Source organism: Perna viridis, chromosome 8, assembly GCF_037379345.1.
Source record: "Perna viridis isolate PV_CMFRI_1.1 ecotype Kerala chromosome 8, ASM3737934v1, whole genome shotgun sequence".
NCBI lineage: Eukaryota > Metazoa > Mollusca > Bivalvia > Mytilida > Mytilidae > Perna > Perna viridis.
Genome location: NC_142452.1, coordinates 2,899,102 through 2,922,911, shown reverse-complemented (window position 1 = coordinate 2,922,911; position 23,810 = coordinate 2,899,102). Strand labels below are relative to the sequence as shown.

General features: G+C 33.5%; 1 protein-coding gene across 1 annotated transcript; it reads right to left on the bottom strand.

Moving 5' to 3' along the window:
* Nucleotides 1-724: 724 nt before the first annotated feature.
* On the bottom strand, nt 725-22,657 carry LOC148608949 (tetraspanin-18-like). Its single transcript, XM_088596318.1, has 9 exons — nt 21,415-22,657; nt 13,038-13,118; nt 12,228-12,446; nt 9,633-9,707; nt 8,118-8,210; nt 5,487-5,561; nt 4,430-4,564; nt 3,001-3,084; nt 725-2,629 (listed from the first exon to the last, which is right to left on the bottom strand). Exons 2-9 carry the CDS (start codon nt 13,101-13,103, stop codon nt 2,564-2,566), a joined length of 813 nt encoding a protein of 270 aa, XP_088452444.1. The 5' UTR covers nt 13,104-13,118; nt 21,415-22,657; the 3' UTR covers nt 725-2,563.
* Between the last annotated feature and the right edge of the window lie 1,153 nt (nt 22,658-23,810).

Here is a 23,810-nt window from a genome sequence, read left to right as displayed (position 1 = left end):
GAAGTATTATATTTTTAATAATTTGAACTTTAAATGTGAAAAGTGTATTACACTTCGTGTCTTCTTATGTTCAATGTTCCTTTTCACTACAGAGTCTCTCAGGGTTATAATTTATAATTATATTAATTATAATAAGCTATAATTTAGTAGCAGTCTTAATAAAAATCAAACAGGAAGTGATTTATGCATGTGAAAAACCCACCATCTATTTCAGCAGCAATTACTGACCACATAATAAGTCTTAATGTCATTTTTAGATAAAAATTATATCAATTGTATATGAAATTGGCAGTTTCCTAGAGTTATCGTTCCTGAATGCGTTTGGAATGGTTGATTTAAGTGGGAGACAAAAGTACAGAAAGGACTATCATTACATACAAATAAAACATATAGCCGGAAAAAGCCTTGTTTGTTCAGTGTGTTTTTTTATACTCCCCGAATCACCTCTACCATAGGCAGTATCTTTTTGTTGTGTATGAAGGGAAATAACAAAATTACCCAACTGAATAAATCTAGGCAGTAGTCAACAGGAAAAGGCTAAAACAGTCCGTATTACAAATGGTAATATCCAGGCAAAAACCGGAAAGTTGGAAACCCCTAGTAATGGTTCTTACTTGGTACGGGTCCGACACTGAATTGTTACAGGTTTGTTCTTGACACTACTTTGGATTTTTTTAAAAGATTTGTAGGCAATGTTCTGCCTTTGAGATTTTATTAAATGTGATTATAAGAAAAATATTTTTATTGCAATAGCTCTCAGTAGTAACATATAAAACATTCGAAATTCACTGCATAATGAAAACAATGATTTAGTATCATAGAGTTAATATGACAACCTTAAAGGATCACACGTACTACATTTTGTAAAGGATTAGACAATATGTAAAAAACACTGTTATAAAAACGATTCATAACATCGACTTTTCTCTATGAACTCACAGATTAAAACATTATCATAAGATAAATATAATTGTTAGATATTTAGGAGGAAAGGTCTTCGACATGTACAAAATGTAAAGGCAGGCACAAAATTATGGCTAATTAATCTCCATTTAAACAATTGTACACACAAAGAAAAAATGCAGCACGTTTTTATTCAATTTTTTTGAAAGCACCTTAAACACAATGTAACTTATGTTAGTTTCATACGTTTAGGACCACTATGATAAATATTATATCATGAAATTAAATAACAGATAGGCCTTCATATATGAAAATGGTATGGTTTTTTTTTTATTAATTTGGGGCATATTTCATGTTTTATAGGCATAATACATATATTTCCATATCGGTTTTACACGTTTCCATATGATTTAAGAAATATAAACATATTTTGCCATTTTCGCTGTGTACAATCATTATCATGTTCTAAGTTACTATAGAAAAATCAGCAAAATGAAACCTGACATCTCAGCATGCTCAGAAGGCCCATGATTTTTTCTATTTTAATGCGAATTTACAGCTTACAGCATCAATTCTTTATATACATACAACGGTCATTACCTTTTTCTGTGTAACAAAACTTATTATATCCAAAGTAGAATTCAAGAGAAGAGGGAATTGGCAAATTTATATAACATTATTTAAAAGACTGCTAATCTTGGTAAAGCTAAAACAACAATATTTCAACTGTCAGTAACAAGTCGTAAAGCTGCAAAAAGTGTAATATAATACAACATATGCAATTTAAAAAAAAATGTCTCAGTAGTTGGCTTTATAATCTGACAGGAGGGGATTCATGAATGTCAGAATCCTCAGAAATCACTTTTATTTCCACATAACCAATCCTAGTTTGTCATTCGGTTATTGCACTTTTGAAATTATATAGTTATCGTTCTTGATTTGGTTGATTTGTGTGGCAGATGAATGTAAGTTTTCTCCAGATCTGTATAGAGAAAGGACTATAGATATGTAAAGATATGGTTTATGTAGACAAAAAACAAAAAAAAAAAAAAAAAACAAGAACAAAAAGAAACAAAACAAAAAACTACATCGTTTGTTCCGTTGGTATTTCTGTAACATGAATGACCTCTACTATTGGCGCTGTTTTATATGGACTGGTACATCATAAAACAACGAATGACTAAATATATGCTGTTTAAGGTAGTTCTTTTACATACCAGTTTTTGCAATTTCTCAAATAAACTTTCTAATTTTAGTACACCACATTTAAAGCTAAAAAATAATATAAAGACGCTACATGTTCTAATTCTTATCATAAAAACTGAAGGGGAAGGCGAAGTATTACATATCATAGAGATATAACAATTAGTTTTATAGAGCACTATTAATCTTATCTGAGTTTTAGGATTTTTCAAAGACGAGAAAGGCGTTCTTCAACAAACAAATAAAAATCGCTAAGGTTTACGTATACTACATAATTTGAACATTTCCCCCCCCCTAATTTTCGAACGATTCTACTTGACGACATCGTAACATTTTAGTAACAAGAGAAATTTCCAATCAATTATTCAATATAATAGTTATTTGTTGAATGATTTCACTGTATTATCCACTCAAGAAGACATGAAAACACACAAAATACAGTTCTACTGACACACTGTTATTCCCAGTCATAATACTCAGTCCGATTCCGACATAATATCGAGGCAAATATTATTCCCAAAATCTGAAAAAAAAACAAGCTATTCTTAATTCTGAATTCATATAAAGTTGACGCGTTGGTAACTTCTTGTTAACGAACCATGTTCTTGACGACTATTTAACATTCCTATATATTGTTCAATGTGAATATATGGCGTGTTCAAATAAATTCCTTGTTATGGCAGTTTGCATTTTGACAGCGATGTTTCAGTGATAGTGTATATATTTATGTGCTGAATGTATATATCACATAACTTTTATGTTGAGTTTTTACGATAAATCAAAGGACAAGTGTCTAACAATTAAGATGAAATAAAAATGCTTATATGATGTGATTTTAAACTGAATGAAAATTCAACAACGGTTACAGAGACAAATACTCTTACAATAACTTACCCCAAAACAAGCTATTCCTCCAGCTACACCTATTAATACAGCACTATTTGTTATAAACCAGTCCAATATTACTGTGTGACATCCCTGTAATAACAATGTTGTAAATTATTGCACATATTGTCGACAAAAATATAATAAAAGACAATTAAATAAAAACAATTCGAAGTCAGATTGTAACTTAAACAACCAAATGATGTTAACTGAAAATAAACAGAACATAACAGAAACTTTGTGAACGATGGCTAACTAGTGACAGTTCTACTTAACGATGGCTAACTAGTGACAGTTTTACTTAACGATGGCTAACTAGTGACAGTTCTATTTTCAATCACGATATTCCTGGGTAAACAGGAAATCGATTTTATCCGAGAAAAAAATCCAACCATATCGCATACCTACAGGAAGAATGTAATAAAACTTGCAGGGAAAAATAGGCCGAAAATATGTCAAAATAAACAATGTTCTCGATAAACAGGACTTGGTTGTCGATTTTTTTAAGAAAATGAATCTCAACATATGACATACCTACTGTTACAGAAAGAATATGTTAAAATATCAAGCAGTTGTGGTGAGTAGTTGCAAAGAAAACTGTGACGAAATGGACCCATAGAAACACAGCACGGAAAAAGGTAAAACAGAATACCCCATCCTTCGCCGCGGTGTATAATTACAAAATTTCTATTAAATATGTGTTCAATACTTGTTGAGTTATAACTTACATATAAAATATTGTAACTTGCAATTACATCCTTGACAACACAAAAAAGTTCAACAAGTCGGAAAAAATGTATGAAACCAATTGTCGAATTACTATATATTAAGAGGTGCACATATTGTAAATTTTGGATAGTATTACACAAAGCATGTACAATAAAATAAATAAAGTGGCAAAAAATGACCAAGTTCAACATGCCAAAATATCAATTTCATCCCGTTTAAATAATACTGGTTGAGCAACACAAAGTATGTACACCCTTACTGCAGGGTTTGCTGACAGAGTAGGGGGATACTAAGCGGCCTTGGGTTTAAATTACCGAGTTAGTTAATGTTAGATAGTTATCTCAGGTGCTAGGTGAACCCGGGATAGTTATCTCAGGTGTAAGTGGAATAAAAGTAAAGTTAAGATGGGTGACGTTCCATCACGTCATTTAATTGAACTTATATTAAGAAATTGCGAATCAATGGCACTCGTTTTAAATGTTTCGTTGATTCAACATTTGAATTTCGCCAGCATTTTACACTTTCTGGTACATACATTTATCTTACATATGTCTGACTAGGAACACTTTGCATTTTTTACAAAGGAAAAATCCTAAAAACTGATCCAGGTTCACCAAAAGGCAAAATTTCAAATGCGTATTCGACGTTAATTTTATCTGCAGCGGATAGAGAGAGAGGAAATGAACGTCTTTCACTATGGAAGTTTTACCTGACTATTTAACTGTATTGGGTTTGGCACTCGATCTCTAGCTTCTACTTGACAATCTCTCATATCACTAGGGTTAGAAAACTGTGATTTTGGTTTATAACCACGACAGCAACTGTTCGGTACTACCCATAATTCCTACAATTAAAAGTATTATCGATAGGATTTAAAAACTATGCGGACAGTTTTTACCCACATCAGCAGCTACAAACCATAAGAAGCACGCCTTAGTAACGAAATAGAATAAATTTAATATCGAGTTTGAAATTTTTTTGGAATTAAAAAATCTTGATGCCTACGGACCCGACGAATTAAGCAATGTTTACAACAAACAATACAATTTTTCAGGACGGAAATCGCAGTAGCTAGTTATATATTTATCAAAGACAAAAACATGTTAGTGTGTCAGCTCGTTCAAAACATTGTCAAAATTTAGATATCACAAGTATATAATGACTTTGTACTAAGAAATAATCAACGGTAATATGATTAATAAAAATAAGTTATCAAAACAACGTATACCATTCAACAGACCCATTAATGTTAACAGAAACTACTTTGGGAATATCATTCTCCTTACTGAAGTAAACAAAAGACAGCTAACGACAAAAACTGACGCTTTTCTTGTGCAAATAGCTATAACGTCAGTTAATGACTCTGGTTATTTTTGGATGCATTTAACTTCTTCTATTATGTAAGCCAAATAATTGTACATGGCAAGCCTGTTGCAAGCTATCATTTACTCTGTAGATTTATGACGAAACAGTCTGCTATAAGAAAACATGTATTTTGTCAAAGTTTATTTAGCTGCCGAAAGTTTTTGTGCAGGATTTGTATATATTTAGAGCTAAGCAAATGGAGGTTCAAATCCATCTAAAACAGAATTAAAAGTATAGCGAAGGCAGAATTTTTTTCCGGGGGAAAAGGGGTTGGGTGGGTAGAGAAGAATTAGGGAAAAATCAAAATTCCCGAATTTCAGAAGGTCATGCGCCGGGTCCGCCCTCTATGAATATTTAGAATTGCCATCGAAAGGCCTAGGGGTAACCTATAGCAATCATACCTGAGCGGGCGAGCGGGATTTATATTCTTCACTTTCTAGGTACTCAGAATAATTCTTTGAACCACAACACTGAAACTGAAATGATAAAAAAATCAAGAGCCACGTTCACAGTTTGGAGAACCACACGTTCATCATCAATTATTCTATGTAAAGTTACCATGGTTACAGTTTAGTGAATCACATAGTCATTATTCATAATTTTTTTTGTCTAATAACAAAAATACCTATTATATATATATTGCAAATTTCAATATGATTTACACAGTGTTTCAAATAAACATTCAAGAAGACTGTATACAAATCAATAATTTAATTTGATTTGTAACAAGCTTACTGGCTGGTTGGTTCTCTTTAAGTGAACCAAATTATTTTGTATAACCTGGATTGGTACTTTGATATTATAAACGTCAATTTGTCCACACTCGGTGATTTAAATAATTCATACCAAAAGTAACGTTTTGATAACGAATCAATTATTAATACTTGTATTGGAATCCATTCGAAACTGAATGACTTATACAGGAATGTTTTTATTTTTTTCAAAGTAACGGCGTCTTGATGTGTACTGACAGTTTGAATTCCAAACTGCATTCTGTATTGTGAATTTGCACGTTGCCTTATAAAAAAATTGTTTTAAGAACAGGTTGTACGAAATAATCCGGTGCGTGTCAATTTACACTCTTTATAAACCGCTTAGTATTAACGAATACAGGAAAAAAATTCACATCTTTATTCGCTGAAAAAAATGTCACAGGAAAATGAAGTTATTTGAAGCATGCTTGATTTCCTCATTGATAACATATCTGTCACATTTGGAGGGCGTATTTTTCAGTTATAAGTTGGCATTCCAATGGGTACTAATTGTGCGCCTCTCCTAGCCGACAAGTTTTTGTATTCATAAAAGTGAATTTCTTCAGGATCTCTAAAGAATAAAAATATAACAGATGCCAAATCTTTTCATTTCGCATACAGATATATCAATGATGTATTGTCTTTAAACAATCCTTCCATTTGTAAATGGAAACTTTCAATATATCTACCAGAGCTTGGGATAAAGGAGACTACAGAAAAAGTTTGTTCAGCATCTTTTTGGACCTACAACAGTGGTCATCTCAGTACAAAGATTTATAATAAGAGACGACTTTAGTTTTAAAACTATAACTTTCCCTTACCTGTGCAGCAATATACCTTCATGTCCTGCATGTGGTGTTTATATTTCACAATTGATTAACTACGCTGTTGCAAGTACTAACTACTCTGATTTCATTGAACCCATAAATATCAGACTATTGAATCAGGGGTATGAGGAAATCTGTCTCAAAAGGTATCTTACCAAATCAGTCGCTAGTTGAAAATAACTCAGTTTCTAAAACAATGAGTAATGATTCTTTTTTTTGTAAATTATTCTCTCTGTTGACATGACGACTGGTTAACCGATTATGACACTATAGCATGCAAATGGTATTTAATCATCATCAGTATATTCACATCGCAATGGAAAGAGGAGGTTTGGCGCGATGTAAAACCTAGAATTAACCCACCATTTCGTTTCTAAATGTTTGTACCAAGTCAGGACCATTGCGATAAAAGCTACTCCGATAATGTAATATGTATTTTGTCAGATTTATTTTGGACTTGGTTTGATTATGGATCGGATTAAGTGTTCGGTATTTTTTTTGTTACCTTGTTACCCTTATTTATACATAAAGGGAGTGTATACGGAAAACATGAATTGTGAATGATAAGTATTTGTATTGTATCATTCACTTTTCATCATTTAATACTGAAATTAAATAACTTTATATTATATTTGTATATTTAATAATTTAGTTTTCATTAAAAAGATAATTTTAAATAAAATAACCATTAAAAATGAAACTTGAAAGCAGTTTTTTTTTTCAATTGGCAGGGAAGCTAGAAGAAAGGTGAAAACCCAGGGCCTGTTCTGGATAACGAACTTTCTTTGTTTTACAGCTAATGAATTATCATTACACACTGCAATGAAAATAATTATAAGACAACATGGCTACAATTGACATGTGCATGAAACCATATAAAGGATGTAGGATATTTTTGTGGATTATGTTTAATTTCAAGTATTGTAACAAATCATTATATTTTGGTGACTTTTTCCAAACAAATATTGTGACCTTTTTTCTCTGACCTTTTTCCGTTTACCGTGCTAACTACCACAAACCTGGTTATTTCGTATAACCTGTGTAATAACTTGAAACATTCATTAAAGATGGTTCAAGTCTAAGGAACCACGTGGTCAATATTGATATTTCATGTTTAGTATAAAGCAACGGTTTCAGCACAGACTTATTCTAAGAAAATTCTACATTTTCATTTTTAAAGATGTATCGTTTTGACATAATTATTTAAAATAATAGTGTTATATTTTCATAAAATTATCCTAAAACTTGGTTCTAAACCTATATCTTATCACCAGGTAATCACATAGGATGTACGCTTAATGAAATGTTTTAAAAACAAGCACTTCTACAAAGACAATAACCGAGTGTCAATTCGACAAGAATGGAAAACCGCTGTTCTGTGAGGCTACACTTATTTGTATGGAAGGTTTTTTTTCTATGATGCTAAGTCGAGCCATTAAAATGTATACAATACCTGTTTCTGTACATAATCCATCGATGTGGAATTTCCTTCAATTGTGTAATTTCTAACTTCTGTTAATAAATGATCATCAAACATTTGTTCCAGCTGCAATAGATAAAGATATTCATTAAAAACAAACAAATATAATATGTTTTGCTTCCCTAATTAAATAGAAGACTGCAGAATGCATGATGCTTGAATAAAGTTAATACGTAATTTAATTTGCTCCATTTATATTAAATAGAAAAGTTACTGTGGATAGGTTATCAATTAGAGAAGTTAAATATGTTATAAAGAAATATTAAGTCACCACACAAGTGGTAGGTAGGTGTATATAGGCTGGATACATTCCAATGTAACCAGTAGTTTCAGTTTTATATTAAAAATTACTTAAATATCTACGTTTAGATGTTTATTTCACAAGTAAAAGGTGTTTCTTTTCTGTGTGTTTAGTCAAGTGTTATAGGAGTGAAGGTTTGTTTGTTGGGGTTTAACGTCCGAGCAGCAATATTTCAGCTATATTCAGACGATGAACATGAAATTGATGATAAAATGAACATGAAATGAAAAAGGGATGGGACATAGGGACAATGGGGTAGAAAAACTTTGATTGCCACTGGAAAAAGGGAGAGGTGGGTAGGGTCGGGCAATTTAGCCTCCTGTGGCGGAGCCCTATGGTTCCTAATCCGGGAGAATACCACAGTGGGGTTCTTTAACGTGCGAGGAACGTGGCATCTTTCCCAACACGGTGCACCACTATGGTTTGTGGTCAGGTTTTCCGTATTATAGCCTGACAACCCCAGCATGTAACACGCCAGGGGTACCCCATTTCACCACCTGGGGCACACATCCCAGTTGCTCTGTGGGCAGAGCGCCCTAGCCCCCGCCTAGGGTTCTGAGCATAATTTACTCGCCTTTTACGACAAGCTTAGCGCTGCTGCAGGCCTATTCTTTTAACACCCGGACCTGCACGGGGCTAGGAGTGAAGGTAGTTTGGTCTTCCAATGTTATAGGAGTGAAGGTTGTATGCTCTCCCAGTGTTACAGGAGGGAGTATAGATTGTTGGTTCTCCCAGTGTTATAGTAAAGATTATTTGGTCTCCCAGTGTTATGGGAGTATAGATTATTAGGTCTCCCTGAGTTATAGCGGTATAACTTATTGGCTGTCTGTTATGTGTACATGTTTGTATACATTCATAGTGTGTGTTTAATAATATTTGAAAACTGTTCGGCAAGTCTTACCATTGACGTGTAATTAAAGTATATTGTCCTACTAACAATATTTTAAACATAACATGTGATTGTGATATCCAAAACTGGAGAGACGATAAAGGAGAAAATGTAATACAGCATCGGTATTGTAACAAAATACTATCAAGCCTCGTTCTCAAATTCCATGATCTCAATACAATTCGGGTTGAAATCATAAACAGAACTAAACCACGTGATCACAAAAACATAATGAAATTGAAGGTATTTGCACATTATTATGTCAATTTATATTTTCCTGCACTGCATACAAACTTACGTTTGCTCTCTGTACGGCTAAGTAGATTCCAGCTGCCAACTCGGCCAGTATAATGATAACTAAACATGTTATATACTGGAAACAATAAGAAAAGAGAGATTAACATAAAACAAAACAAACGTTATAAATACTAACCTACATTGAACATTTCCACTATATTTTTGCCATTTTATCGAAACAGTTTTTAAGCCTCTTATGTTATTTGTGTTGCAAAACGCTATGGAAACGTCATGGAAACACTTTCAATATATCAATTTAAGTGCAGTTGACAATACGGTATCATTTGTGATTAAGAAACAGGGACCTATTTAGTAAGGTTCAACATGCTTATACTTGATTTGAAACTGTTTGTAGTCTCATAAAAAATCTAAATTTGCGGTTAAATGTATCGTATCAAAAACAAAATTAATACCATTGAAATACAGTTTTATGAAGTGCTTGTTTTGCTTTTTGCGCGAATTTCATGAACAGTTAGAGCCATAACTCCTAAAATCGAATCATACTTCAAAGAAAAGTAAAATTCGATTTCATCTCACAATAACCAAATGTCCCATGATCGCGTCGCAGACGACCGCGTCATAATATTATATAGTTTACAGATCAGCTGATTTTTTACAATTAACCTATTCAAGTTATAAGATAAGGACCTGATCACGTAGAAGGTGTGAACGACTTTCAACAGATGATATTCTTTGGCAAATGACGTAAATCGGAGATGCTAAATGATTCAGCTTGAGATCAGACACCCCATTATCTAAAAACAGTCAGATAGACAATTTCAAATAAAATTGAATGTTAAAATCATTCTTCAAGTTATACAGATAACATACTGAGAATGAAAGTCAAATAGATAAAATTTGATGTTTCCTTTAAATAGATTGGTGCTTACAGATTATACCAAATACTTCAAAAGAAAATAGATAATAAACCAATATTTTTTCCATTGTTTTACAGAACAAGGTTATAACTAATTAAGTCCCCAGTCATTATTTAACGTAGTTTATTTTATATTGCATTTTTCTTCAATTTCTCACATTTGAAATAAAATACTTAGAATCAAGCAGCACGGCGCGATCACAAATCAGGACAATATTATTGTAATCACAACATTGGACATTGGTACAGTTCTAAATTTGGATTGAAAGTAAGTGTTTAACATTGTATAAGTTCTTTGAATAGAATGAATGTGGTAAAAAAAATAAGTTTCAATAAGACAAAAAAAAAAAAAAAACAAAACAAAACAAAACAACAAAATGAAACCACTAATAAAACAAAAACAAACAAACAAACAATTAAACCAAACACAAACCCAATGAAACAGACATAATCATACAATTTATTGGAACATTAGTTTCTGTACCTTTTTAGCACTAATTCCTAAATGGTTAGGACATCAATAAAAAAGTTAATCACAAGTGTCTACAGACGTGACGCATATAACTAAGCAGTTGTAATGTTTTATATTATAGAATGCATCTTTTATCATAGAACAATAAATTCAGGTTTGACGAGATAAGGATGGAAGTAAGGATACGAATACGATATTGTGGTTCATAACTTGTAATATATTCAAAAAGTAATATCCTTTTATCGAATAATATAAAGAAATCATTGAAGCTATTAGTTCTAACCAATATGTAAAAGTAAGGACTGGTTATGGGATTGAAATTCATTATTATTTAACCCAGCTGTTCCAGTGACACATTTCCAACAAAACGTTCCATATGTCTTCTAGTATATAAGTTCCCATGGATAATTTGGGGTCCATTTAAGTCATCGCTATAGTTGATTTGACCAAGAATGTACTTATTACTGTAATGTTGTCCAATGTACTCTATGGATAACGCCTTCTACAATCATGGGGTTATGTTGGTGATTGTTTCCACCCAGATAATGATTTTGGTTAACCTAATCAAATCGATTTCTGTAATACTCTTCCCATAAAATACAACCACAGAATAGCAACTGTATTTGAGTAGCCAGTGTTTTCACGCTGAAACAACACTTAAATTAATGTTTTGTTTCTGTATGGACAAATTTAGCATTATTAATGTTTTATCGTTGATTCAACATGGACGATGATACTTGAATTAAAAAAGAGGCGTTTAGTCTGGGTTCACACACACACACTATATATATATATATATATAGATAGATAGATAGATAGATAGATAGATAGATATAAACGTCTCAGAATGTGACGACTCTATTCGCTACACTGCTCCATCGGATCAAATTGATACAGGGAAGATATATAAACGTATAGAAAGGTCAAAAAACATTCACAGTATGGAAGAAAAGAATACTCACCACTCCCAGCATACAACAGCTCTCTTTGTTGTCTCCACAACACAAACATACATTATACCATCGAATTAAGTACTAACCATTCTTAACATACAAAAAGCTTTCTCAGATGGCACTATAACATCTACTGAATCATAAAATAAGTACCCACCATTCTAAGCATACAGAAGCTTTCTCTGATGGCACAACATCTACAGAGTCATAAAAAGTAAGTACTCACCATTCTAACATACAGAAGCTTTTTTCTGATGGCACCACAACAACAAAATCATAGAAATAAGTACTCACCACTCCTAGCATACAGAAGCTTTCCCTTATGGCACCACAACATCCACAGAAGCCTATGACAAATATAAATCCTCCAGCTGCTATCAACACATAGGCTGCTGTATGAATAATATCCACCGGTAAAGATAACTCTAGTTTCACTGTGTCTTTCAGGAAATCGATAATGTCAGTATCGAATCGTAACCAAATACCTATCCCTAATAAGCCTCCTCCACAAACCTGGAATATATCGTAATAGGATGTTTTCCTTCACTCTTAACTGCATACCATAGTTCATTAACAAATACGGCCATTGCATTATGGACTTTTGTTTGATTATACAAATTCAGTCCATTTTATAACTGTTTGAAACTTAAAACTAAAGTTGACTGTAAAAAGATTTTATTTATAGGTATATAACCAGTTTTTTTTCTGAATATGCATTTATATTTGCATGTATTTCCTCGATTAAATAAAAAAAAAAACAGATATGGTGTATCGTAGCAATGCACCATAGTATAACCCAAATACAAAATAGTAAATACTTTCAGAGCTCACCTAAAGGTCTTCAGTAAGTGTAAGCACACCTTCAAATAAGCTTAAATGAATCTAATTTGAATGATTATAATTGATTGAATCTTAAATCACAGTTTCTGAACACACGGAAATAAAGCGAGCATTTTTATTTGAAAGTCTTGTAATTAAAACAAAACTTATCCCACCCATTACATTTTTTGGGTTAAATCCGCCTATAGCTTTCATTTGAGTTTTAAACCAATTATAAGTTAACTATGTTTAAGTAAACTTGTATTTTCTATAGCGAATACTTACCCAAAATAGAAAGTTAAAGACGATCAATAGGTATCTGGAACATTTGGCACAGTGTCCCTCCGCCATCTCTTAATTATAAACCTACAACACAGTACAAAATAGAAAGTTAAAGACGATCAATAGGTATCTGGAACATTTGGCACAGTGTCCCTCCGCCATCTCTTAATTATAAACCTACAACACAGTACAAAATAGAAAGTTAAAGACGATCAATAGGTATCTGGAACATTTGGCACAGTGTCCCTCCGCCATCTCTTAATTATAAACCTACAACACAGTACAAAATAGAAAGTTAAAGACGATCAATAGGTATCTGGAACATTTGGCACAGTGTCCCTCCGCCATCTCTTAATTATAAACCTACAACACAGTACAAAATAGAAAGTTAAAGACGATCAATAGGTATCTGGAACATTTGGCACAGTGTCCCTCCGCCATCTCTTAATTATAAACCTACAACACAGTACAAAATAGAAAGTTAAAGACGATCAATAGGTATCTGGAACATTTGGCACAGTGTCCCTCCGCCATCTCTTAATTATAAACCTACAACACAGTACAAAATAGAAAGTTAAAGACGATCAATAGGTATCTGGAACATTTGGCACAGTGTCCCTCCGCCATCTCTTAATTATAAACCTACAACACAGTACAAAATAGAAAGTTAAAGACGATCAATAGGTATCTGGAACATTTGGCACAGTGTCCCTCCGCCATCTCTTAATTATAAACCTACAACACAGTACAAAATAGAAAGTTAAAGACGATCAATAGGTATCTGGAACATTTGGCACAGTGTCCCTCCGCCATCTCTTAATTATAAACCTACAACACAGTACAAAATAGAAAGTTAAAGACGATCAATAGGTATCTGGAACATTTGGCACAGTGTCCCTCCGCCATCTCTTAATTATAAACCTACAACACAGTACAAAATAGAAAGTTAAAGACGATCAATAGGTATCTGGAACATTTGGCACAGTGTCCCTCCGCCATCTCTTAATTATAAACCTACAACACAGTACAAAATAGAAAGTTAAAGACGATCAATAGGTATCTGGAACATTTGGCACAGTGTCCCTCCGCCATCTCTTAATTATAAACCTACAACACAGTACAAAATAGAAAGTTAAAGACGATCAATAGGTATCTGGAACATTTGGCACAGTGTCCCTCCGCCATCTCTTTATTATAAACCTACAACACAGTACAAAATAGAAAGTTAAAGACGATCAATAGGTATCTGGAACATTTGGCACAGTGTCCCTCCGCCATCTCTTAATTATAAACCTACAACACAGTACAAAATAGAAAGTTAAAGACGATCAATAGGTATCTGGAACATTTGGCACAGTGTCCCTCCGCCATCTCTTAATTATAAAGTTAACCTACAACACAGTACAAAACAGAAAGTTAAAGACGATCAATAGGTATCTGGAACATTTGGCACAGTGTCCCTCCGCCATCTCTTTATTATAAACCTACAACACAGTACAAAATAGAAAGTTAAAGACGATCAATAGGTATCTGGAACATTTGGCACAGTGTCCCTCCGCCATCTCTTAATTATAAACCTACAACACAGTACAAAATAGAAAGTTAAAGACGATCAATAGGTATCTGGAACATTTGGCACAGTGTCCCTCCGCCATCTCTTAATTATAAAGTTAACCTACAACACAGTACAAACTAGAAAATTGAAGACGATCAATAGGTATCTGGAACATTTGGCACAGTGTCCCTCCGCCATCTCTTAATTATAAACCTACAACACAGTACAAAATAGAAAGTTAAAGACGATCAATAGGTATCTGGAACATTTGGCACAGTGTCCCTCCGCCATCTCTTAATTATAAAGTTAACCTACAACACAGTACAAACTAGAAAGTTGAAGACGATCAATAGGTATCTGGAACATTTGGCACAGTGTCCCTCCGCCATCTCTTAATTATAAACCTACAACACAGTACAAAATAGAAAGTTAAAGACGATCAATAGGTATCTGGAACATTTGGCACAGTGTCCCTCCGCCATCTCTTAATTATAAAGTTAACCTACAACACAGTACAAACTAGAAAGTTGAAGACGATCAATAGGTATCTGGAACATTTGGCACAGTGTCCCTCCGCCATCTCTTAATTATAAACCTACAACACAGTACAAAATAGAAAGTTAAAGACGATCAATAGGTATCTGGAACATTTGGCACAGTGTCCCTCCGCCATCTCTTAATTATAAAGTTAACCTACAACACAGTACAAACTAGAAAGTTGAAGACGATCAATAGGTATCTGGAACATTTGGCACAGTGTCCCTCCGCCATCTCTTAATTATAAACCTACAACACAGTACAAACTAGAAAGTTGAAGACGATCAATAGGTATCTGGAACATTTGGCACAGTGTCCCTCCGCCATCTCTTTATTATAAACCTACAACACAGTACAAAATAGAAAGTTAAAGACGATCAATAGGTATCTGGAACATTTGGCACAGTGTCCCTCCGCCATCTCTTAATTATAAAGTTAACCTACAACACAGTACAAACTAGAAAGTTGAAGACGATCAATAGGTATCTGGAACATTTGGCACAGTGTCCCTCCGCCATCTCTTAATTATAAACCTACAACACAGTACAAACTAGAAAGTTGAAGACGATCAATAGGTATCTGGAACATTTGGCACAGTGTCCCTCCGCCATCTCTTAATTATAAACCTACAACACAGTACAAACTAGAAAGTTGAAGACGATCAATAGGTATCTGGAACATTTGGCACAGTGTCCCTCCGCCATCTCTTAATTATAAACCTACAACACAGTACAAACTAGAAAGTTGAAGACGATCAATAGGTATCTGGAACATTTGGCACAGTGTCCCTCCGCCATCTCTTAATTATAAAGTTAACCTACAACACAGTACAAACCAAATATTTTCTGACCACGAGTGTAACATGCCAGATTAACATGCTCTTTAAAGAGTGTTTTGTTTATAGTTTTTTTTAAGAGCAGAGGAATGTTGTGTTTTGCAAATCTGTTTCTTGCAACTATCGTTATGGAGATTGAGGTAAAAAATGATAGAGCTATCTGAAAGTCATTTTACTCAATGCAGCTATCTTCGCGAAAATATGGCATGAAAAAAATATACCCAAACATGAATATTATATTACACAACCTCAATTAATATTATATAATTATATTCTTCACAAACGTAAAACGCTATAACTGAAAACCTTGAAAGAGATACGTTGACGATCATTGAACGAAGAAAAACAAATATAGACGTGAACAGAAAATAACAAAAATGGACTGACAAAGAAAAATCACAGAAAAATAATAGCAATATAACATTTCTGGCTCATTCAAAGAACAGAAAGAAAGTACCACTGCACTGGTAGGGTAAGCAGTCTTTGTAAAATGAAGTTTATCAAATTTACATCCTCTTTGGAGATAAGTTCAGAATAGTGATAAAAGAATATTTTATATCTATTGCATGTAACTGTTTAATTCATAACTATGAACCTTCTAAAAACGGACAATAAATTGGAAGTTTATATCAAAGCTAAGATAAGTTGGTAATTACATTATCTAGTAGGTGGTCAGAACTATAATTTCTGACTTTGAACGTTTTCAGCAGGAAGCTAATTTTATACTCATTAGTTGTTAGAAAAGTAGTCAACCACGAGTTTACGTATATCAAGAGAATCATGTTATTACACAAAATGCGAAAACCAGAAAATTCTGCAGAAATCACACGCTGCACGCGCAGTGGCTAAAAATAAACTAATTATGAACCACAGTAATTGTGCATTATATTGACTTCATATTTTTACCGTCTTGGGATATTATATGGTAAAAATCTGAGACATTTAAGTGCCGCTACGAACAGTGTACCAACAAGACCATGGAAACATTTCATGTAGTACAGAAATTAAAAAGTGTACCAAGATTACCATGGAAACATTTCATACAGTACAGAAATTAAACAGTGTACTTTTCAACAAAATACACGAGCGTACGATTAACTCTTAACCCATACTTAACAATTTTAAGTAGTTTGAAGGATTTACAATTTCTGTGTTACTTTTAATCCAATCAAGACTGCAATTAGAGAACAGAAGCACCACACCGAAACATCTTATTTTCCGAATAATTCAAAGCCATCCATTCATTTCAAGAGCAATAAAAGAGATATTGCAATTCACATCCTCAATAATTACTTGGTTTATATAGACTGATTAGATTTTAATGTGTCTGTATCTCAATATTTACATGATTAACGATGAGAGTGCAATTCCTCGATCTAATCACTATCTACAAGATTGAAAGGGAAGTTTGTTCTTCCTGCAGTGTTATAATTAGCTCTGTTTTTGTTGGCATTGCCGAAAACATCTCTATATAGCTAGCTCTTTTACTCTATACTTCTGGAGTGAAAACATCAACGAATCAAAATCAGAGCATTATCCAAAAAATTCATTCGACATATTGAATATATCCTTATCTACAGAATTCCATATTTTTGTAGCCTCTCAAATACTTGGTAGACGAGTTTAATGATTTCTCTAGCAAAGTGAGTGTTAAATCCAGAATTTGGCTTAAACTCACAAATAACGTCCATGTGGTTAGGTATAACATCGAAATTATGTTCGTGTTTAACAGAAAAGACAAAACATCGTAAACAAAAAACACTCCATCCTAAATTTGGCAAAACTCTCAATCAATCCACACATTCGGGATTGACCAAAAGATGAAGACATAAAAGATTCTGCTTCATTAGTGACTTCAATCTAATGAAATCAATTCTATTATATATGCTATAGTCTACTTCCCAAATGTAAATGTTTACAACACGTTCAGGATTAATATCCTAGCAGCAAGAAGGTACTGCCTACAGCTCGCCTGATCTCTCGTGGAAGTTTCTGACGTGATAATTACTTCTCGCACAATTGGTGACAATACTATTAGAACAAATGACAAATGACAGTTCAAAGCAAGCAATGTGTCTCTCCTTTGCATATGAATTTTTATAAATGAAAAGTGGCGTAATAACAAAAGCATTTTTTGAAAAGAAAATAAACGAGAATGGATATGGTGAATATGTCAAAGAGGCAAAAACCCCACCGGGATGAAAAACGTCAGCTCAAGGCCACTCATTGGTCTTTAATGAATGAGGAAACCCTCGCACGCAAGGCTGCAGCTGGCGCCAAAACAACATTATACATTGGTACAGCGAAATATTTGCCTCTATATACTCCAGCAACATAAAAAACCGAAAGTGAAAACAAACACTACATACAGAGGCCAGAAATTCCTGACTTAGGACTTCAAAAAGTTCTGAGTCGCTTGTTTAAACGATAATAAAGAAACTGATTATACATTACACAAATGCATAAACAACGGACTAATAGTAGTAAACCGACATGCCAGCACCAGACCAGTTTAAACCTACAAAAAGTAATGCCCTAATCGTATGTAATATCAATCTCATTTCCTCTTTTTCAAAAAAATTTAACTGTGTTTCATTTTTTAACGTATTTTACGGTCATATAGAGATTTTCCTTTAAAATGCAAGGAAAAGTTGTTTTTATCGATTAAAGTCGCTGTTATTGAGACGGCCATTTCCTGGATCTTCTAATATCCTTGTACATAATCATCAATACAAGTACATGAAGCACCTGAGGGAATAATACCAAGGCATTATTAATGTTCATTTTGTGTACTCATTGATTTACTATGATATACAGAATTAATGGAAGAAAAACAATACACATCTGACATTCGTTAATTGCCAATGATAGTCAGCTTTGATGTGTTCTAAATCAAGGAACCGATTAACAGTCCACATGGTCCAGGTGTAAAGTTGGTTATAGCAACAACAAAGATTGAACATAGACACTGTTATCGTGTACTCCCAATATTGATTCAGAACATTGACATTGTTATCCTGTTTACCTTAATGAAGAAAACCACAGAAGGCGACGAAAGTTAAGATGGTGTCGTGACACTGTTATTCTCTTTACCTTAATGAACAAAACCACTGAAGACGACGATCGACAGCTAAGATGGTGCCTTGACACTGTTATCTTGTTTACCTTAATTATTAAAACCATAGAAGGCGACGACAACTAAGATAGTGCCATGTCACTGTTATCATGTTTACCTTAATGAAGAAAACCACAGAAGGCAACGACAACTAAGATGGTGCCATGCAGTTCTATTGAATGCAGAAGCCACAGGGGACGACAAGAAGTAAAACCACTTTGCAAGTAGGGGTAAAACGTTGATAGTGTTGTCATGTAGTCTTATATTTCTTGTAGGGGCCACACACTTATGCAGTTTCCATTTATATCATTTTAATGCAAAACCAACAACTTTCAAGAGGGCCTGAGTCGCTCTCCTGCTTAGCCATTTGCTTATTTGTAAAAACTTGAGGAATGAGACAGGCTAAGTTAAAATTAACTGAATGGTCAAATGCAGGAAATGCCTTTAATAGTATTTTATGACCTGAACCAGAATTTTGCCAAAAACTGTCTTCTGGCCCCTATGTTCCGTTCTTAGTATAGGCAGCCATATTAAAATTAAAAATCACAAGTCATTTCGAGCATAATACACTAAAGAACCAATATGCTTATTTTTATTAAATGATCTTAAATGGTTTTAAAGAAGATTTTCAAAGTTGTACATGTGGGAAAAAATTGTTTAAGAATTGTTTCAGGAGTCGTAACTCATACATTAGTACACGAATCGTTTTGAAAATTTCGGTATTGGTTGGTCTCATGATGCAGAACAATATTACCCCGCAAAAAAATTTGCTGAAGGCAATGGTTTTTTGAGTAATTTGCAAAAACTGCCTTCTGACCCCTATGTACTATTTTTAGTAACGCAGCCATGTTTTTTCACGGATCAAAAATCCCAACGGTCGTTTTGTACACACTACTCTAAGGGACAATCATGCCAAGTTTACATCCTGTCGGTCTAGTACATTTGTAGTTTCAGAGTAGATGATTTTTGAAAATTTGTCTACGACAACGACGGACGCCAAGTGATGGCATAAGCTCACTTATTCAGCGTCATTCTTTTTATCTGATATTATATGGTGTTGTAGTTTTCGATCAGATGACTCGTCAAAAGTTGAACTGTTGCATGGTTTCTTCGATCATTTGTTAGAAAAACAAATTGTAGTACTCGGCGGTTTAAAGAACCATGACAGTACAATTTGTAACGGAACTAATATTAATTACTTTTGATCAAATTAATGGAGTGATTTTGGGTATACGCATTGGCAGATCAAGAAATTCAGAAAAGATGGACGTTCCACTGATTTCCAGATTTACCTACATAATCAACCAAACTTTTCGAGCATAAGGGGGATGTTCCTGTCCCAACCCATTGATCTATCTATGATACGGGATTGGTCTGACTTGGTGTTTTACAAAACATTCCTTGTGATCGTGAAGTACCAGTGGATCTTTCGACAATTGTCAATTAAATGTTGACAAGAAAAATAGGTTGTTTTGTACTTTTTCCGTTTTTTTTCTGTGCCTAGAAAAAGACACGCATGTTAATCAATCACACAATTCGTCTGACGTTCACACAAGTAGATAAATGTCCTATCTATTTACTTTACACATAAGTATTAATTAGACATTTATTTATAGACAGTCCCTGGCTATAAATAATGTACCATCACCGACCTAATGTTGTCTTTCTATAACTTGACTAGACCATTATTAAAGTAGCTGAGTCGCCTTTCACCTTTTGTATTAAGATAGGAAATCCAGAGAGCGTAAAATCGTCGTATTAATGTAGCAACACGTACACGATTCTGGTGTTATTCTCAATAATCAGTGCACTTACTTACAATTTCACATTCCTATTTGTTCCGACCACAGTGAAGTACCGTATTCGTGTTTAATATCATTATTTGGGCGTAACTGACCACAAACAACCAGTAGACAGAAGGCACATGATAAGTCTATATAGAAATACTTTCCCAGGCACACACAAGCGGAAATAATAAAACATTCATGTTATAAAGATCTGGAATCATCTGTTTCACATCGGAATTGTCAGACTGGGTAAAATTACATAATGCAACAAAATCCACAGACGAATCCGACACTTTTAAAAACGTAGTATTTATTTATTGACATTCAAAATTCATTTACAAGTGAAATACACTTAATAGAAAACAGAAACAACTCATAAATTACTCTGAAGGTAGTATATCACTATGGATCTTGATATAAATTGCACGTGAAATGATCTCTGTTTTTATTTCTTATCAAGAAAAACTCTGCTCCCATCGTTCTTAGTTGATAATCACGATGATCACTTTCACGAATATATAAAAGCAAAAAAAAAAAAAAAAAAGGCTTACCTTCAGGCATAGGAAACTACTTTCTCAACTCATTTAAGTGTATTCCAATGATCTAAAGTAAAGACGACGATATAAGAGCAGAAACTACGTCTATCACTAACAACTGTTGTATGTTACAACACACAGATTCAATGTGAGGCTACATGCTCAGGGGTTTCTTACATTGGTAAGGGAAGACAAGAACAGCCTGAGCGATTTACAAACGCTAAAGTGTACAGTGATGTATAATAATAATAATAATTAAAAAAAAACCGTGGAAATGTACTATTTGTAATTGAACTATTGGAAGAAAAATTTTCAAAAGTGTTTTTTTTTCTAAAAGTGACGGAGAAGGTAGAACGCATGTAGTTATTTCACAAACGGACTTTTCAATTCAAAATGTATAATGTGAATAATTTTGATGGTTTTCTTGGCATCATACATTGTTGATTACTCCCCACTTGGTGCCTCTACGAGAATTATTACTCTAATTATTACTCATTCAGTGATATTTAATCTAGCAATAAACGTCTCGAGGATCATTAAGGAGGCTTATCATTACTCTGAGGCAGAGGATGTATACAAATATTACAATAAGGAAAAGTGCTATTATCAGGGTATAGATATTGACTTATGATTCTGTTATGATACAACACTGTCTACTTAACATTGTTATCGTCCATCAATAACCGAATGGCTTCATATGAAATCCGAACACTTTGAATGGACCAACTTATATTTACTATAAAAACCTTGGAATAAACATAACCATTAATGACACCAGTAAGGAAAAGTTAGCTGTTGCTGTAATACTCCAAAGAAATGTGTACTATAACCACATTCAACGTTCTGTTCGCTGAAGAGTGCCAAAAAAAGTGTCGCCAATCTCTCAATGACCAGATCTTGTCAAGATAATGCACTTATTTAGCTTTCATTTGGAAGACAATGTCGTTTTGCTGGCTATCTTCTAATATTCTATTTCTTCAGTTTTCGTTTCCAACCGTCCGATACTTTAATCAACGATTAAAAGAAAAGACTTACAAAAAAAATGTAGTAAAAAAGTGTAATAAATATGTATTTGGCAAATAACACTGTGTTTCGAATATTAGTCACAACTAAGGCTATTATCTCGTATCGTCATTCAGTTAATGCACATTAATTTTCTAGGACGATAAAAGATTTTGCGAATGTTATATTACAAATATGAAATTAACAATGTTAAATTATTAATTTTAAAATGTAAAACAAATAAACGTAGATTAATATTTACCTTTTCTTGGAAAATAAACAGGGAATTAGTCCTTCATGGTTCAACTTTGTTTTTACATGAAAACACCTTAATTGGTGCATATGTCATAGATGATGTACGCCCATAAATATGTCCATGTAATGAAATAAGTATGTAAACCCCAAGGCCGTCGCGGATTCTCAATATAAGATACACAGTGTACTTTATAGCAAAATCATTTTTGTTAGAAATATTAATTAAAGTACTCATTGAAATATACAATTTTGCGGTAATTTACGTTACTTTTTTTACACGCAATTCAAACTCGATTAATTACACGCGTTTGTAAGCATTTCTGTAAAGAGAAGAATTAGTCCATGGGCTGCATTTACGAGACAAATCGCTTAAACTGACATACTTATCATGTCACACCCCTGATTCAGAAATTTTTATGGTAGTCAATTGCAACTGTACGTGTAAAAACCGGAGCGTACTTATACTTCAATAAAAAGGGCTTATTTGGATATTTTTTGTATGGAAGCATTAAAATTGACAATTATGGCGTCCTTTTGATGACTTGTGGCTATTTAAAAAAAAACAAGTACTATCTTTAAAGAAAGATAGCCGACGCAGTAAAATTTGTTCTTTTCACTAATAATTTTTTGTGCAATTTTTTCCTGGAAGAGCGTCTTTTAGGTCAAAGGGTAAAAAGCGAAACTATACCAACTGCGTCGGAAAATGCTAAAATAGGAGTTGACGATTTTTCTATGAAAGTCAAATTCATTTCTACAAGTAATTGCACGGCAAAAACCTCTCAAATTTGATATCATTCAATAGATAATTCCATATTAAGCAAGTAAAACTAATATTGTGTAAAAATTTCTAACCGCTTACTTTGCAAGGAGGTCATGCTCCCCAACCAGAGCATGTGTTTTCCCTGCGTATCCTAAGCATATATATATTTTCCTCCCCATCCAGAGCACATGTGTTTCCTTCCCATCCAGCACGTCTTCACCCTAGTGTGTATTGTTTGGTATTTTAGAAAATTCGATTATGAAAGAGAACTTTCAAATGAACATGCAGAAACAGAATCCTGGAACTATATTGTAATTCAGCAGTGGATTAACGTAAGGGAAATAACTCTAAACAAAAAGTGTATCAATTTCTTGGTCTTAATGTAAGCAGTATC